We start from the raw sequence: 18,274 nt of genomic DNA, 5'->3' as shown, positions 1-18,274 counted from the left end.
TTCCCTCCTGTGATGTATATTTATTACTGGAACCTTGCCTATAAATAAATAAATGATGAACAAACGAATGAATGCAGTCCTTTGAATAAATATGTTATTTCAGTACAACATAAATGTCCCTAAGGACAGGATGAGATGACAGTGTAGCAACCTTTCCTCCTAAACTTCATGAGTATTTAAAGTGCAGTACATTAGATGTTTCCTTGTTTTTCTTTACCCAGTCTGGAGAGGAAAACTTAAAAATATCAAACTTTGTATTTATCATTTTCAAATAAAGGTTTTCGTTGTTCTGTTTCTGTCATATAATTTAAATTTTCACAGCTGGAAAGTTGAACACTAAAACCTGGCTTTTAGAAAGTGGGCCATAAATAAAAGGGGAGAGAAGTCACCTTGTTTCTCGTTAGTGATATGCACACACACACGCACACATACACATGAAATACATTTCTTTATACATTGGCACTTTAATATATATGTTAGCCTTTTATATAAGCATTATAGAATGACCAAACAAGTTTATTAGGAGTCATATCTTTCCTGCTAATTTTACTGGATAATATTTTACCTGAAGAAGGTATAGTATGTGGAATACTATATAGAAATAGGAACACTTCATATGAAAATACTGATGAATTTCAGTAATAAAGAAAATTGGGTACCTCAGTGAAATTTTAAATTGAGAGTAACGTTTTCCCTTTCTCACTGAGGCTGGACACTATCTGTTGAGATTATGTGGGATTCCTGTCCTAGGATGTATAAACAACTTGGAGGTGGGTGAGGAAGGGGTGCTCTGAGATATTCACTGTGGGAGGCTTGAGCCTTATTCTCTGTTTCCTTTCATCAATAACCTCCTGATGAAAATAGCTAACAGAAAAAGTACCTTTTAAAAATCATTTGTATGGGGCCGGGCCATCGGTGCACTGGGGAGTGCGCCGCTTGGGAGTGCGGCGGCGCTCCCGCCGAGGGTTCGGATCCCATGTGGAGACCGGTTCCCGCTCACTGGCTGAGCGTGGTGCGGGCGCAACACCAAGGGTTGCGATCCCGTTACTGGTCAGTAAAAAAGGCAAAAAGGCAAAAATAAAAAAATAAAATAAATAAAAATCATTTTTATGTTAATATATACACCAAAATATGGTCTATGTATTTTTTGCTTTAATTACATACTATTATTTTTTATGGCATCCTAGTGGGACTCAAAATTACTGTTCAGGAAGTGTTGTTAATAGTTTGAAAAGCTTGGGCACATTTGGTTATCTTGCAGTTTTATTTTGAAGGATGATTATCTTATCATAACTTATTTATTTTTACTGTATTATAAAAATAATATGTAAATTCTATAATCCTTTCTCTTACATTGGTGGTTACTATACCCACTTTATTGTGCTTTCTTGTGATTCCCATTTTGTCTTATGAAGACCTTTTACCTTTTTTGGGATTAAATTAGACTGGCTCTTAAAAATAGTACCTAATTTAAATGTTTAAAACTTATTTGGGGGAAGGGAGGTATTTTAGCATAGGTGGTACTAAAGCTTCCAACAGTAGCTTTTGGTATTTTGATTTGTTTTTTTCTTGCTTAAAGTTTGTGTTTCTAAATGACAAAGATTTTAAAATGTGAAGAAAATAAGTAAAACTGGAGGAAAGACTGTCTTCTCATGTCAAGATGTATCTTGTCAACCACTTATAAATTATTCCAAATTAAACTATATAAAATCCTTACAAATAATTGCCTTAAAAATTAAGTAAAACTGTTCAAATAAAGATTAGTTCTAATTTCTAATATAAATACTATAGCACTTTGCATCATAAATAACTCACAATAATGTATAGATAAATCTACATGAAGCATTAATAATTTGCCTAATTAAAGATATAGCTTTTCATTATAGAAACTTTTGAGTTTTGAATGTCTTTCTTCTCCAAAAAAGAAGTTCAAAGTATGAGGTCTCAGTTTTGCCTTAACGGTTTAAGTAAATTTATACTGATCAATGAAAATTTTGAACAAAATATTTAAAGCTGGCAAAACTAAAGTTTTTAAGGAAGAGATTAGATAATCAGGACCTTCAACGACCATACTGAAACAGCTCACTGAAGCAAACTGGTACTCCCTCCTGATAAATGCGCTGTCTCCTGAGCAAAATCTTGGTTGAAAAAAACCCAAAAAACAGTGATGACAGCACAGATGAAATGTATATTCTTGCCTTTTGAAAAAAAGAGCACAAAAATTTTTTTATTATATTTTGAAAACCTCAGATACTGTGGGTAGTGACAATTTCCTGTGAATCTATATAAGCAATTTAAATTCTGGAATCCTCATCCATTATATAAAGGTTGTACTGAGAATGCAATAAAATAATCTTGGTAAAGCACCCGGTGCCTACAAATTCAAAAAATTATAATCATATTGATTATTTTTGTTGTTATTGATTAGTATTATTGAAAATAAGTTAATGTTTGTTAAGCATGTACGTATATGGGTGTGCTATGCTAGGCAGCAGAAATACTAATAAGTTAAATGCAGAAGAAATAAGATCTTTATATATATGTAACTATAACTACATATATTTAGATATTTATAAATTTATATATAAATTTATATATTTAAATGTATTTTATATATTTATATTTATAGTTATATATATTTATAACTATAAAAATATGTTCTCATCCACCAAGAGCCACTCTTTGCTATATCAGAGGTATGTCATGGATAGGGTAGTCCTGAGGTTAAGGGTGCTCCGCTAAGTACAGAATCACTCCTAGATGTTCTAGAATCTCTGCCATTCTATCTCTGCTTTCTACTTGACACCAGGGTTATGAAAGTGGGCATTCAACCAATACTTTTACAATTCAATATCACTTTTATGAGCCTCCAAGGAGGCATTGACATATCTGCTTCACATATTTTACTGTCCAGAGGGAGAAAGGGGTTTAATCAGGGTGCTAGAACACAAGACTCTGACCTCCATGAGGTTGGGACTCCCTCCGCCTGAAGTTATACCTCTGATATAGCAAAGAGTGGCTCTTGGTGGATGAGAACATATTTTTTTAGTTATAAATATATAAAATATATTTAAATATATAAATTTATAAATATAAAAATATATGTAGTTATAGTTACATATATATAAAGATCTTGTTTCTTCTGCATTTAATCTGGCAAATAATACCCAATATGCTTGTTTCAGGAATTAATAAAATTATTGGTATCAATGAGGTCACTATTTTTATATGAGAGCCAATTAAAATTAGTTTATAGACTATATTTTCTTTCTATTCATATAGATAGAGCTCATTGCAGCTCCTGAAATATATTCGTACAACCTAGTTTGCCTTTATTATTGAAAAGAAAAATGTCATTGAGATAATGGGCACTGCTCTTTAGCCACTAAACAGTTAATGCACATCCAGACATACCTGAGAACTTACAACACAAAGATATTCTTTAGCTCTTATTATTTAGCTGATGTTTATGTTTTCCTGGGACACTTCGTCCCAGGCACTCATCTAAGCATATTACATGTACTAATTCATTTTCTTCTCATAATATGGGGCAGGAGATATTATCATCACCACTTTATACTGGTACTGAGAGAGTTAGTAATTTGCCCACAGTTCCCCAACTCCTAAGTCTGGCTCTCAAATTTGAGTCCAGAATCCGTGTTCTTCAGTGGCCCTCCTGTACTGTCTTACGTTGATATGGTTTCTTTAGAATTCAAGAAGTGTGGCTTACCTATGTGATCACTTTTCATTGTTAACAAAACAGATAGATTTCAATCCCCTTTACAGATGAAACAACTGAGGTTCAGAGAGGCAAAGTGTTCCAGCTGCAAATGTGAGACTGAGCTGGGCCTGGAAGTGACTGGTTTATTCACTGGGTAATTTGTGTCACTTAATGTCTTAGGACTGAGAGACATGGATTGGTGTCTCCCACCTCCATGCCCCCAGTTCACCAGGGCTTCAGGATTATCAGAGCCCCCTGATTTCTACAGTAGTGTTTTTCTGATTATTTTGGATACCCCGTGACCCAGGCACCCACAGACCTTTTCTTTTATATCTTACTCTAATCAGAATTGTAGAAGTAGATTCTACATTCAATTGTTTAATTCAACTTCTAGTAATTTAGTAATGTGCATAAAGTAACTAGTATTAATATGTTATGCTTTTTTGACATTTTTCTGTTTCATACTGTTAGTGAGACTGACTTGATAAGCATCCTTCACTCTAAGACAGTGTTCCAGATTTACTGGTTTCCTTGGCCAATCATCCAGAGTTGTCTAATAGCAGAAGTCTTCTTGAGTCCAATTCTTCATGTGGCTACAATGAATACTTTAATGTTTCTATTTCATAGTGCCTTGAAATTTGAAAAAAAATTAACTATTATCAAAATACACTATGTAAGAAGTATGGTTATAAATTAATGAAACCAATCTCATAAGTCTCACGTGAAAAGTGGTTTACTATAGTGTTTTCCTTTATATGTCCTGGGTCCCGTGTTTATTAATTTATTTTTGCTAATTACTGTGTCTCTGCAATGATGTTTATTCCACAGGTAGTGCTGTCCAGTCTGCTCACTGGGGAACGTTTAATCTGTGACCTTAATTATGGCTCACAGTGGCACTTCCATGGAGTGAATGCTAGCCAGGGGCTGTATTGGTTGTATCACATATGCTCCAGGGAATAAATTAGTGCATAGTTCTAAAATTCAGAAGCTGATTTTAAGAATATATTGGTTAACCAAAGTTGGGTCTCAAAATGACTTTGTGGCTTTTATACAAACTCCTCCAATCCCATGGAGTATAGAGGGTAGCTTTTTAGATTATACAGTATCAAATAATATTCTCATTCTGTGTTTGTTAACCTAAGCAAAAGACAGATTGAATTGTAGAGCTCACTTGACAAATGAGCGCATTTTGCTCTCTTCCTGTAGTCTTCTTCTCTTAGGTTTTGTGTTTTATGTTTCTTCCCAAGCAGTGTTATGCAAATGAACCAATTAATGGTAGATAAAATTGTCTTTCTACCTCGCTGTGTTTTTAACTGTTAGGGCAACACCGTGAGTCACGTACCTATTCAGCGGATTCTATAGGCCACGGAGAGGGTCTGATTAGCTTGCCTGTGGAAGCCAATCTCAGAGGCATCTGCTCGGTTAATTTTGAGAGAAAATTTACCAGATGGAGGCTGAAGATTTAAGTGATTAGAAGGTAGTAGATTGGAATACAAATTGGATTAAAAGAAATTAGATTGATATAAATCGAATTGAGTCACAACAGTTTGTGTTGTTCGTACCAAGGGCCAGTGGATTATGGGAGAAGCAGATGCTCCAATGAGATAGGAATTAATGTGGCTTTGACAGTCCATCTGCGAAGGTCTGAATATCGAGTACATCCCTAATCTCTCTCTCCATTTATCAATGCCATAATGTTAATTAGTACTTCATTCATTAAGTTACTTACAGGAGAAAAAATCTCACCCCTTTCCCCTCTCTGCTCGAAAATTTGTTATTCTGCCAAGAATCGGAAAGCTCTCTTCAGCTGAGCTAGCTACAGTTGACTGTGAGAGTACAGTAGACCCGAGTCCTTTCCCTCATGTGCACAACTAACTGCCTTTGGTGTGAGTGTGGTAAACCTGAAAATAGTTGCTGATGTGTTTCCCTTCATAAACACAAGTGTGTAGTTATTTGGAACCTTGCATTAAGGCCTAGGCACAGCTCCACTAAAAAACAGTGGCTATATTAATCTGATAATATAATTATATATATTCACTTTCTGATTTTTCTGAGATATTTATTCATTATATGTTTTGTTTAATGACTCAAATATTTGACATTAATATTCAGTGGGAGATTCCTCCTTAAGGGAAAAAATGAGAAAAATTGTGTTCCCACAGTTCTGTAAATGTGTTTATACCCCTCTGCCTGTGTGTGTGTGTGTGTGTGTGTGTGTGTTTGAAGTCTATGCAATAGTTTATTAGTTTATGGAAAATTGCATGTTACTGACACTTTCAGATGTTTTGGTATACAATGCTTGGCTGTGATTGTTAAAGAAAAAAAGTTAAATAAAATGAAATTAAAAGAAACACATCATTTTTAAATCTTGTGCTTATATTGGGATTATGATTCTTTACAATGCAAGGAGTATTGACACAGGAGCCTCATTATTACACCACTGGCCACAGCAGTGAAATGCAACATAAGGCAGTTCTGTCTTGGATCCCATCCAAGGGATCTGAGCCAGTAGAGATCCGAAGGTGATCTCACCTTTCAGGCAGCCCAAGGGTGTGGACTCTCAGGACAGCCATGCAGAAATACCCATGTCTATTAATAATAATCAGGCAAATACAACTTCTGGAGACTAAAGTGATGAGATAGGCAAAAATGGAACATCAAATCTGTGATGCAAGCATATCATTGAAGGTTGTGCCAAGTCATTCAGAAATAATTGTGGTATGGGCAAATGTGGGCTGCCTGCCAATGTGCAAGCAGGAAGAATTTCTATTTTTGTTATGTGAAGGAAGGCAGTTGCTTGTGCAAAAGTGTTGTAAAATTTGGGGTTTATCAAAGAAAATTGTTTGGACAATGAGCTCTTTGGGCAATGTGTTTGATGTAGAAATATAGATATAGATGATATACATATAGATATAGGTATAGATGGCCACTCCTGGGGCTTTACCTGCATCCTCCCCAGACTCCAATCCTTGGGTAGATTTTGTAATCACTCTTAATACTGGCTGAAGAATCGGATGCTTTTAAAATCCCAGTGTCCTTGACTTCAGAAATAACCTTTTCTCCAGGAGCCAGGACTTAATCTAAAGTCTGTCTGAATCCAGAATCTATGCACACTCTCTGCTTAGGCCCTATATTTAAGGACATTGCTAATATATCTAATTGGATGCTCATCAATCCAAGTTAATCATAATGAAAGAGTGTATCAAAAAGATGCAAGAAAAATTTAGAAAAGGAGAAGGGGGGAAAAAACTAAACTGTAAACCTACAAAGTGCAAAGTGCAAAGCAGAGTTACTCATTGTAGTAAAGAACAATCAATGAAATTTATCTTTTGCTATTGTGAGAGTGATTAAATGCCACCTAAAAATAATTTACTATTCGGGGGTCAGTTCCTTTTTCCTATTTTGACACTTGAGGTTTCAACCTATTTGTCAGTTGTCTAATTGGTGACAGTTGTCTTCATTAAGAACCATCAGTACATCAAGGTGGTGCATACTGAGCCTGGCAAAGTCATACAGGGAGCTCTTGTTCACACTTTTGTTTGCATGCCTGATCACTGGGTGTTTAAAAGCTTTCTGAGCCCAAGTGAGGATAATTAAAGAAAGCACTTGATTGTAAACTAATGACAACAGAGATACAACCTCCTCATTTCCTGATTGTTGATGGACTTTAGCCAGTTGATATATTTTCGCTGTGAAATGTGTTTCAGTGATTTTGTACATTTGAGTTCAAATTCCACATAAATACTGAGGTTGGTGGGTGTGTGTTAGCTATATTGATGCCACTACATTCTAATTTCATTTTGTTAATGATCTCACAAGGAATATACAAAGATTAAACTAATGCTCCTATTTAAAGATACTATTACTCTATTTTCTATTTTAAAATACTCATAAACCAAATGCAAGAAAAGCAGCCAGATTATATAAATGCCTGCATCATCATTTCAGAATTTACATCTGGGCCAGTTGACCCATGGACCTGATTTCAATATTGGCAATTTAGATAAATATATCAGGCACAAGCAATCTCAATGAAATGGAGGATTCTGCATCTCATTTTTGCCCCCGCAGTCAGTGTATTTTTTCAAATTTGCAGTGAACTTAGAAAATGAGAAACACAGCCAAGTTTTAATATAGTAAGTGATGTTCTGGCACCTTTGACTATAAATCAGTGTCACAAAGACATCATAGCAGCATGAGTAAAAGCTGTCCAAATAAACGCTGAGCCTTGGCATGGTGGTTTGAAGTTTTGTGCTTCATCATAGAACTCACCAGGCAATTTGCTTAATCCTGGCTGCATCAACTGGACTTAGAGAAGTCCAATTTGTAGTTCAGCTGGCTGAATAAATGGATTTCTACTGGCCGAGGGACTGAGAAGAATTTAGGATACTCCATGAAAGTCTGAGATTTGCCTGGCCGACCTACGTAGTTTGTGAAGAAAAGCTACATCTAGCTGTTCTAAAATCCTTATGTATTTTTCTAGGCATGGAGTGATTAGGGAAAGGAAAGAACATATTTGGAAGGGAGAAACTACGAGAGTGTGGAATAACAAAAGTGAGAAATTGAATTTAGAGAGAGACAGTGAGTGTGGAACTGAGAAGCAGACATAACCCTGGAGAAGGAAGGAATCCACAGGAATCCATGACTATATAGATATGAAAGAAATCGAAGAGTTAAACCCCACAACTGGGATTTTGAGTAATAGGGACCTGAAAAAAGATGGACATGATGTCAGGAAGGAAAAGAGGATGAGGTATGGGAACAGGAGAGAGGTGAGGGATCCATTTTGAGAAATAGAATTTGAGGTGATGACTGAGCATTTAAATGGGCACCTGAACAAAGATCAGAACTTTCCTTAGCTGGAAATACTAGAGATTTGGCTATTGTCATCCTAGTGATAATACCTGACAGACAGAGAGGAAATGAATTCTTTTTCTGTGGAAAGCATTGAAGAGAAGAGCAGAGGTCTGAAGCACGCCCAACTTGGGAGGCCTTAACCAATCAAGTCAAAAATTATTAGACTCGGGGCCGGCCCTGTGACTCACTCGGGAGAGTGCGGCGCTGGTAGCGCTGAGGCCGCGGGTTCGGACCCTTATGGGGATGGCTGGTGCACTCACTGGCTGAGCGTGGTGTGGACGACACCAAGACAAGGGTTATGATCCCCTTATCGGTCAAAAAAAAAAAATTATTACACTCAGTTTAAACATCTAGTTCAATAGTTTACATACAACTCAAAGATTTTTTTTTCCTCCCACTTAGGATGAAAATTTATTTAAAAAGTAAGACGTAACGACATTCCTCTTTTAAAAATGTCAGCAGCAGTATGTATATCTCTAAACAAACGAAACACAGTTATTTATTGCCCCCTTTGAAAGCTGAATATCTATGTGGAATATTAAGCAAAGATCATTATATTCTCTTTTAGAATTTGTACACTTTTCAGATATTACGTAGATGGGGGAGGGGGAGAAAGAGGGGAGACAAGGAGGAATTGGTAAAGGGACACGAAAATCAACTACATCGTATACTGATAAATTTTTTAAAAAGTAAAAAAATAAAATTTGTACACTTTTCACTTCTTCCAGATTTCCAGTCGATACTTGTTTATAAAATCCAACTTGTCACAGTTCGATGTATTGAATGCTTGACAGTAAAAGCAACTTCCTACATTTAAAAAACACCTTCCTGTACTAAACTATCATTATTCGTGTCTTTCACTATTGTTCTAAGTCTATACATTTTTATTCCCCCGCCTGTCAGCATTTTCTTTCCTTCCAGCATGATCCAGTATAATTCTGTGTGTTCCACAGCTTTTGCTTTGTGACAAGAAAGCATTGCATTTCGAGAGTGGCTGGATGGAGGTTAATTCCATGTCCACATGGTAATAATCTGGGAAGACCCGAGGATGATCGGTTTCATCTGATCCCTCACATGATAATGCTAACTACTGGTAAGAGTTACTTTTAGATGGTGTTCTAGTAATATTCTTGTTCCTGTCATGCTATTTAATAAGTCATGTTATTTTGCCTTTAACACATTTCTTTTGCTATCTCTTAATCCTTTTTGAACTTATAATGAAAAAGCAAACATAAAATAGATGCTTCCTCTATATTAATCATGCAGGGGTTTCAAGATTTGGGTGATGAAAACTCTTCAGTGTTGGTATAACCTATTTCAATAAAATAGTTTAGAGGGACCCAAAGACTTACTAAGCATTGATATTTGCTTAAGTTTCAGTGAGTATAAGTTACAAATCATTTCTTCAGCTTGCCTAGACAGTGATGCCTGGTACCAAAATCCTGCACAAACAATTCTACACATGCAATAGAAACTACTGGTAAGAGTTACTTTTAGATGGTGTTCTAGTAATATTCTTGTTCCTGTCATGCTATTTAATAAGTCATGTTATTTTGCCTTTAACAAATTTCTTTTGCTATCTCTTAATCCTTTTTGAATTTATAATGAAAAAGCAACCATAAAATAGATGCTTCCTCTATATTAATCATGCAGGGGTTTCAAGATTTTGGTGATGAAAAATCTTCAGTGTTGGTATAACCTATTTCAATAAAATAGTTTAGAGGGACCCAAAGACTTACTAAGCATTGATATTTACTTAAGTTTCAGTGAGTATAAGTTACAAATCATTTCTTCACCTTGCCTAGACAGTGATGCCTGGTACCAAAATCCTGCACAAACAATTCTACACATGCAATAGAAGTTTTCTTTAGGTATAATAAAGCTTATTTGATTAAAATCCAACTACCTGTAGCTCCATTGAGAGAATAACAACAGTGATATGTTTATTCATGCATTTATATCACATATTAATTAAGCACCTACTATTTCCATATTTAGAACATAATATGGTATATTGCAAGGCTGACTAAAGTGCAGAGCTATTAGATCATGAACCCTTCAGGGAAGTGCAGGTGAGGTACGTCATTCAGAATAACCTTCAGTTTTGTAGTTTGGAACAGACAGTAGCAGAAAATCAGAGTACAGAGACTGGCAAGAGCTGTATTTTGAATGACCTACTATTGCCTAAGAGGGACCATATTATAGAATGGTGGTTTATTGACTTTATGAGGTCACAGGAACTTTGAACATAACAATAGAGGTTATACTAATAAAAGGATTATACATTATAATAATTCTAACAATAGTAGCAAACATTTACTGAGTGCTTATGATATGCTAAGCACATGCAAAAATCTCATTCAGTCTTCCCAGCAATGTTATTAGGTTAAAACATATTGCTATGTTTTATAGATAAGGAAAGTGTGGAAAGGGTAAGAAAGTTTTCTGAGTTCACACTTATCTGACATTTGAATAAGAGCAATGTCAAGGCAGATAATCTATATTAACTGCCAAAGATGTACCTTATGATTTCTTAAAAAGACACATGCACACATACACACAAAATTTGCTCCCAATTTCTGAGGTACCATTCCTTACCTCCATTTCACAAAAGCCAATCCATGGTTGAAGAACCATACTTTAAAAAGTTTATAGAATAATGAAATGTGATTCACATGTTAGTTGAATATTAATTCAAAGTGAGCAAGCCTAAAACCAGTCATTGTGTGCATCCCTTGGACATGATACAGCTAACGCTTTTGGCAGATGAGAGTTGTAATTTTTTTGATAATGATTCAGCCATAATTATTTTGAGGAACTGTCTGGATTGTACTAGTATTTTCAATTCTGTCTTTTAAAAATCTTCGGCATACTATATAGTAAAATGTGCCTGAAATTTTAATTAAAGTCATTTTTTTTTTTTTTTTTTTTTTGGTCTTTTTTCGTGTCCGGCAACGGATCGCAACCCTCAGTGTCGCGCCCGCACTGGACTGGGACTGGCAACGGGATCGCAACCCTCGGTGTTGCTCCCGCACCTTGCTCAGCCAGTGAGCGGGAACCGGTCTGTATGTGGGATCCGAACCCTCGGCGGGAGCGCCGCCGTGCTCCCAAGCGGCGCACTGTAGCAGTGTGCCACCGGGCCGGCCCTAATTAAAGTCATTTAATTTAACTTTATAATAAAATATTTCAGGTTAAGGGAATCCCAGGCAAATTTATCAGAAACTAAATATTTACAAAGCTTAACATACATGTGTAAAACGTCAGTGCTGGTGAAAATGGTGTTTTCTAGACACTGACACTGGGGCCTTCAGCATCTACAGTTACTAAGATTAATGCTACTGCTATAGAATTTTCAGAATATATTGCTTAGGAACCAGAGTTTATTTAAGTAGAATGCCATTTTCTGTAGAATTGTTCATAGTCTCCACCAAGTAAATATCGATTGTTTTCAGAAAATTAAACATTATTAAATAATTTATTGGTTTTGTTTCATTACATTACCTTTTGTAAAGTCAAATGCAATTTTAAACCATGTCAAGGTATTGTAAATATGATAACAAGAAACTAAATTTCAAAGATCTCTTTCCTAGAATGAGGATTGTTTTTGTCATTGTAAGGCAAATCTACATAACCCATGAAAACCTCTGATTTGGTGGCAAATCACTCTTTTAAAGAATACCTTCAACCATGTAAGATGTAGCAAATTGATTTGAAATATATTGGATGAATGTCTAGGTTAATACATCAGCTCCTTGCTGACTAGTTGGAAAATGATTCATAAAGTAGGAAATTATTATTATTTTTTTATTTCTCAAGAGGAGAATCACCCCTAAAATTTTTCTGGAAACCTTTCAGAATAGTAGTTTCAAAATTTCTTTCCCATGGTATATAGATATTGGCCTGTATCTGCCCCAGGATTCAGTTGCCTCCAGCTAGTGATTCTAACTTGCACAAACCAGTCCTGCATCCTTCCCTGGATGCAGATGCTCTAGACTGTCACCAGTGCCCACCTGCTCAGGCATCTTTAGTGGCTCAGCACCTTGGATGTGGGCAGCTGGGAAATATAATATTTTAAAAAGCAATTAAAATTTACCTTATGAAATCACTGAATGACAGGGGATGTGAAAAAAACCGAGGGAAAAAGCATTTTAACAGTTATAGCAATTCTGTTAACAGTAGATAAGTATAGGCCTGAAATACAATTGCAAAATTCAGAGAAAAAGTTTTATGAATCTGTCCTAGTTACCTTCTCTGAAATAGCAAAGATAATAAGAATAAGGAAGGAAATATTGAAGATCTTTGATGTAGGTTGTTTATATAATGGATGAAATATTTAACTTTAAGATAACTGCTTATATGTTGCCAGTTGGTATTTGGTTAAAATGATTTATAGAACCATGTATTTATTGGCAACATGAATAAATTTTATAGAAATTTAAGAATAAATTCCAAGTGTTATATAAGCTAATTTTTTTTGAGAAAAGTCTTTTAAATCATTGTTTACTTTTGGAGAGTTCTCTAACGCATGTTGATACACATTGATTTTGATAGCAGACACAAGGGTCAACCTTTCTAATCTATACTTTTTATTAAAAAGATAAACATTAAAGTGACATTAAAGTGTGTATCCTTAACATTTTGCTTTATGTTCATAAATTTAAATTGCTACCCATTATACTCTTACAGATATGTCCATTAAGATATTGTTGATGTGACAGCCATAGAGATTGTGATTATGTTACAGAACAATGAGTTTGTAGCAATTTACTCTTCCAGTTGCTTCAATTTTGGGATGAAGAAATAGTATCATAAGAAAGTTTAGATAACTTTATTCAGGTCATATCACTAACCATACAAAGGTACAGGGAGAAAAAAGCCAAAACAAAACAATAAAACAAACAAAAACAACTAAAATCTAGTGTGTTCAGTACTTTCTATTTTAGAATTCCAAAATATGGGTAAGAAGGAGGAGTAATAAAGAAGGAAAACTCATGCTGCTGAAAACAGAGCTTGGACCCACAGCTAAGACAACTATGTCCTTCTAGTCTCAGTTTTTGGGAAATAAACATAAATTCCATGGTTCTCTTATCTTTTTCTTCTCATCTGTAAAATGGAGGTTTGGAATAAGAGGATCTCTGGTAGCTCAATCTTCTGTCTGTTGGATCTGGAACACTAGGTAATAGGGACGCTGCTTGGTGCCATATTTTACAACTGGAGACTTTAAGAATCAAGGCTGCCTGCTCTTTGACAAGAAAACTCTTTTATCCTTGTCAATTTCCTTTCATTAACTTTAATTTCAAGATATTAAAAAGCCATGTTTAAATTTTATAGCAAACAGGTAGTATTTCTTGGTCTCAATTTTGCTGTTGTTTCTAATTTAAACTTATTTTTATTAACATGGCACTACTGTGCTTCCAAAATAAATGAGAATCTTATAAATTTGTTTATGTCACCGGCAAATTAGAAAATTTCCTGAGAGTTTTAGTAGTGTACAAATTGATGAAACAATTTTTGTGTTTTCTTAATATTGACCTTTTTACTACCTCCTAGCCCATCATAGGACATCTAGGGGAAAAAAGTTATCTCATAGCCCTTTTCTGCTCCCTTATAAGGTAAGTATGCTGGAATTTATTCATCATGAGGAATTCAAGTATGGAAAAGTTATAAAGACAGACTTGATGGAGTGATAGAATGACTTGTTAAATCCATTTCATTACAAATTACCTTAGCTCACTAATCAATGAAGACAGCATTTACAGTGGCACTAAGATATGCTTTTTTCAGTGGAGGAAATTTTGAATAGGATTTATTTTGACAAAAGATAATTCAGTAATAACTTCTATTTTTTTGAAATCTAGTGGAAAACTAGCTAAAATATATTGAGCAGTAAAACATTACTACAAAAATGACCCTCAGAAAAGAGAAACTCATGTTAATGTGATTAGAGTTTTATGGGATAAATTTTGGAAAGAATATTTATAATGGTTTACAGAAGGGAAAAATATAAGATAAAGTCAATACCTGCTACCTGTCTTGGTGTTCTATATACGTGATTTCTTTTAATCTTCTAAACTGACTAGTGAGACATTCGGGTTCTGATTTACACCTGGTACAAGGCAAGTGAGTCATAAACATTATCTGGTTAATAATCTGTGTCCTTTATTTCTACCACACTGCCTCCTTCTTACTATGATGTGTCAGGCAGCCTTTAGCCCTCAGTGGCACTTTTCCTATGGAGGCACTGTACCTCTCAAACTAGGGTAGGAATAATGTCAGGAAGTATCTCTGGATCACCTTAAGAATGGGAGTAATCATAGAAAATCTTCCTGGATCAATTTTACTAGGACGATATTTGAGGAAATATTTTATTAAAACAAACAATTGTTATGAGCTAGGACACACTATTACATATATTTCTAAGAAAGAGAAAAAAAAGACTGCATAGTAATTTTGCTGGGGGAAGTGTATTTCACACTCTGTTCCTAATTTGCCAAGAATTTCTTCTGCCCTCAGAAAAATTCAGAGAAGTCTGAAACACATTGCTTGCCTTGTGGAGAGACTAATAGTTGATAGTACTACCTAGTCTGTGCATGAAAGAAATATAGCTTGGTTCAAAGAAATACTATATTTCAACTGAACAATGAGGCAAGAGCATTTTACTTTGAAATACATGAAATGAAATCAACGATTTTCTTCTAGGTGCTTTATCCTCCTTTATTATTTTATGTAATTGAAATCGCTTCCTAAAAACAAAAGTTCTGTGACACTCACTGCAAATGAGTGGTTATTGACTAAATAAAACTAATTTTTTTTTTTTTTTGTCTTTTTTCGTGACCAGCAACGGATTGCAACCCTCAGTGTCGCGCCCGTACGGACCGGGACCGGCTACGGGATCGCAACCCTCGCTGTTGTTCCCGCACCTCGCTCAGCCAGTGAGCGGCCGGTCTGTACGTGGGATCCGAACCCTCGGCGGGAGTGCCGCCGCACTTCCCAAGCGGCACACTGTAGCAGTGCGCCACCGGGCCGGCCCTAAATGAAACTAAATTTAACTATATTTATGGATTATGATTTCTAATTCACCTTTACAAATTTGAAGAACTAATAAATCACTCAACTTTTTAAAAATTAAATATTTTACCAAAAATTATTATACAATCATTGTTTGAGAGTCTCTGAGAAGCAGAAATAATGCATTATGTAATTTGGGTGCTTAGAACATCATTCTAAAATACATTTGCATCCAACTGTTTTGATGTTGCTGTGGAATGCTTATATCTCGCCAGGCCTAAGTTCATGATCTTCTCCTGGTAAACATGCTAAAAATGCAACTTCCCAGACTCCTTTACCGGCTGTTTCTGATGCATCCTGTTCACTGTAGACACTAAAAATCTGCATTCTTAAGAAGTATCCCAGTGCTTGCTTTGGCAGTACATATACTAAAATTGCAACAATACAGAGAAGATTAGCACGGCTGCTAGGCGGGGGATGTCATGCAAATTTGTGAAGTGTTCCATATTTAAAAAGAAAACCCCAGATGATTCTGATGCAGGGAGTCTGAGACTCACATTTTGAAAAACAAGGAAGATATTTTCTGGTTAAATTATGACTAGTGACATTCATTGATTCATTTTATTGAAATCAACATTAGAAGAGGATTTTGGAATTAGCCTAGAGGTAATGGGCATTCTTTATTTACTCTTCCATTCATTTTTAAGAAGCCTGGCACATTTTGGATTAAAGGTCTTGAGTTCTAATTCTACTTCTACTAGCCATTCAGTTTTGCATAAGTCACATGACCATTTCACAGTTTACTTTCTTGGACAGAAAAATAAATATTTGTATGTTTATCTTTTGGACTCTGAATAATTTCCATTATCTTTCTTTCTAAATAGCTAATGGGAATTGAATAAAATGTTTTTAATTAAAACTTGACTGATTGCCCAATTAGTAATTGAGATATAAAAAGATGGCAGACTTGATATCAGCCGCAAGCAAATTTAGAATTGTAGGAAATTATTCTGGTACGTTGCTTAGCCTATCTCTTCTTACAGGGGTCTTGGATATTTCTCATTATGTGGGCAATACTAACTTTGCTGTCAAAGTAATTTTTTTCATCTGAAATCTGGAGAAGAGAGTTTTGTGGACTTACAAATATGTAAAAGAAATATCAATTTAAAAATGAAGTTAGTGATGGAAAGTGATAATCAGGTATTCTAGAGCAAGGTTGGTAAACTTTTTGTGTAAAAAACTGATTGAGTTGTTCACGGTATTCGTTCAGTCTGAATGCCTTTCTTCCTCAGTTGACATATTTTCATTCTTTACAGTTCAATTTAAATGTCACCTTTCTGGGGTGAGCCCTCTTATTATGTTAAAGTTAGAGTTAACTTTTTTTTTTGCATTTCTTGTACCTCTATGCAACACTTATTTCATTTTAACATAGTAATGTATACTTGAGTTCCGTAGTCAGACACACTTGGGTTCAAATCCTGCCTCTACTGCTTAGTTCATCTACATTCCTGGGCAATTGATGTTATTTCCTAAGCTGCTTCCTCCTCTGTTACATTGAAATAATAATATTTGTGCATAATTTGCAGGTCTCTTTTTCTGTTAAAGTCTGATGACACAGTGCCAGCACAGTAAATGGTAACTATGAGTGTTTTCTAAGCACTTTCCCACTGGGCTTTCTTCCCCAGTAGATAGCAAACACTTTGAGGACAGGAAATTAGTCTTTTTCATCTTAGTACCCATCCAACATGTTGGTCCCAAAATAAAATCTCTTGCTGTCTTTTACTTTTGCTTGGCATGATTCATAGAACATGTTAAACCTAACTTATTAAAATTAATAAGATATTAATTTATCCCTATATTACAAAGGCATTGGGATGACTTATGAGATGCATAGAGACCAAAAGAATGAAACATAAATAGAATAATAGTATTCAGTTATTCAATTGAATAAGTGAAGAATTTAATTTCACCATTTTGCACCTAAATGAAACAGAAGGCACAGATAAGGAAACGTTAAAGCCTGTCTTCATTCTGTCACGTTTTGTAGGATCTCGTCTTCGCCAGGAAGACTTTCCCCCGCGGATTGTGGAGCATCCTTCGGATGTTATCGTCTCTAAGGGAGAACCCACCACTCTGAACTGTAAGGCAGAGGGCCGGCCGACGCCCACCATTGAATGGTACAAGGATGGTGAGCGGGTGGAGACCGACAAGGACGATCCCCGGTCCCACAGGATGCTTCTGCCCAGCGGATCCTTATTCTTCTTGCGTATCGTGCACGGGCGCAGAAGTAAACCTGATGAAGGAAGCTACGTTTGTGTCGCAAGGAACTATCTTGGTGAAGCAGTGAGTCGAAATGCATCTCTGGAAGTGGCATGTAAGTGACCATAATGAACCTCGTGTGCACGTTTATTTTTGTTTATTTTTAATTAACTTTGATTTGTTCCCATAGATGTTTAATATCTAAGCATGCTTAATCAACACACTCTGCATAATTTTACCTTGCCTTCTCCAAACAAATCCAGTCAAAATAATGTCGAGCTAGGTGTTGCAACAAATTTCTTCATATTAAATCAATGTGGAGGTTATTTTATTATATTAAAGCAAGGTTACAATGACTTAAAATTTGAATTATTAATGAGAGATATAATCAAGTTTTAAAGTTGGCTATGTTAAAATGAAAAGTTTATG

General features: G+C 35.4%; 1 protein-coding gene across 1 annotated transcript in view; it reads left to right on the top strand.

Moving 5' to 3' along the window:
- The window catches only part of LOC103597552 (roundabout homolog 2-like), a 61,020-nt gene extending 42,969 nt beyond the window's left edge, over positions 1 to 18,051 (top strand). The window contains exon 2 of the mRNA XM_008581406.1: positions 17,634 to 18,051. Coding sequence (XP_008579628.1) covers positions 17,634 to 17,968 — 335 coding nt within the window. The 3' untranslated portion in view covers positions 17,969 to 18,051. The remainder of the gene's footprint in view (positions 1 to 17,633) is intronic.
- Positions 18,052 to 18,274: the final 223 nt, after the last annotated feature.

This window comes from Galeopterus variegatus, unplaced genomic scaffold (assembly GCF_000696425.1).
Source record: "Galeopterus variegatus unplaced genomic scaffold, G_variegatus-3.0.2 Scaffold2347, whole genome shotgun sequence".
NCBI classification, from domain to species: domain Eukaryota; kingdom Metazoa; phylum Chordata; class Mammalia; order Dermoptera; family Cynocephalidae; genus Galeopterus; species Galeopterus variegatus.
This window is presented reverse-complemented; position numbering and strand designations above follow the sequence as displayed.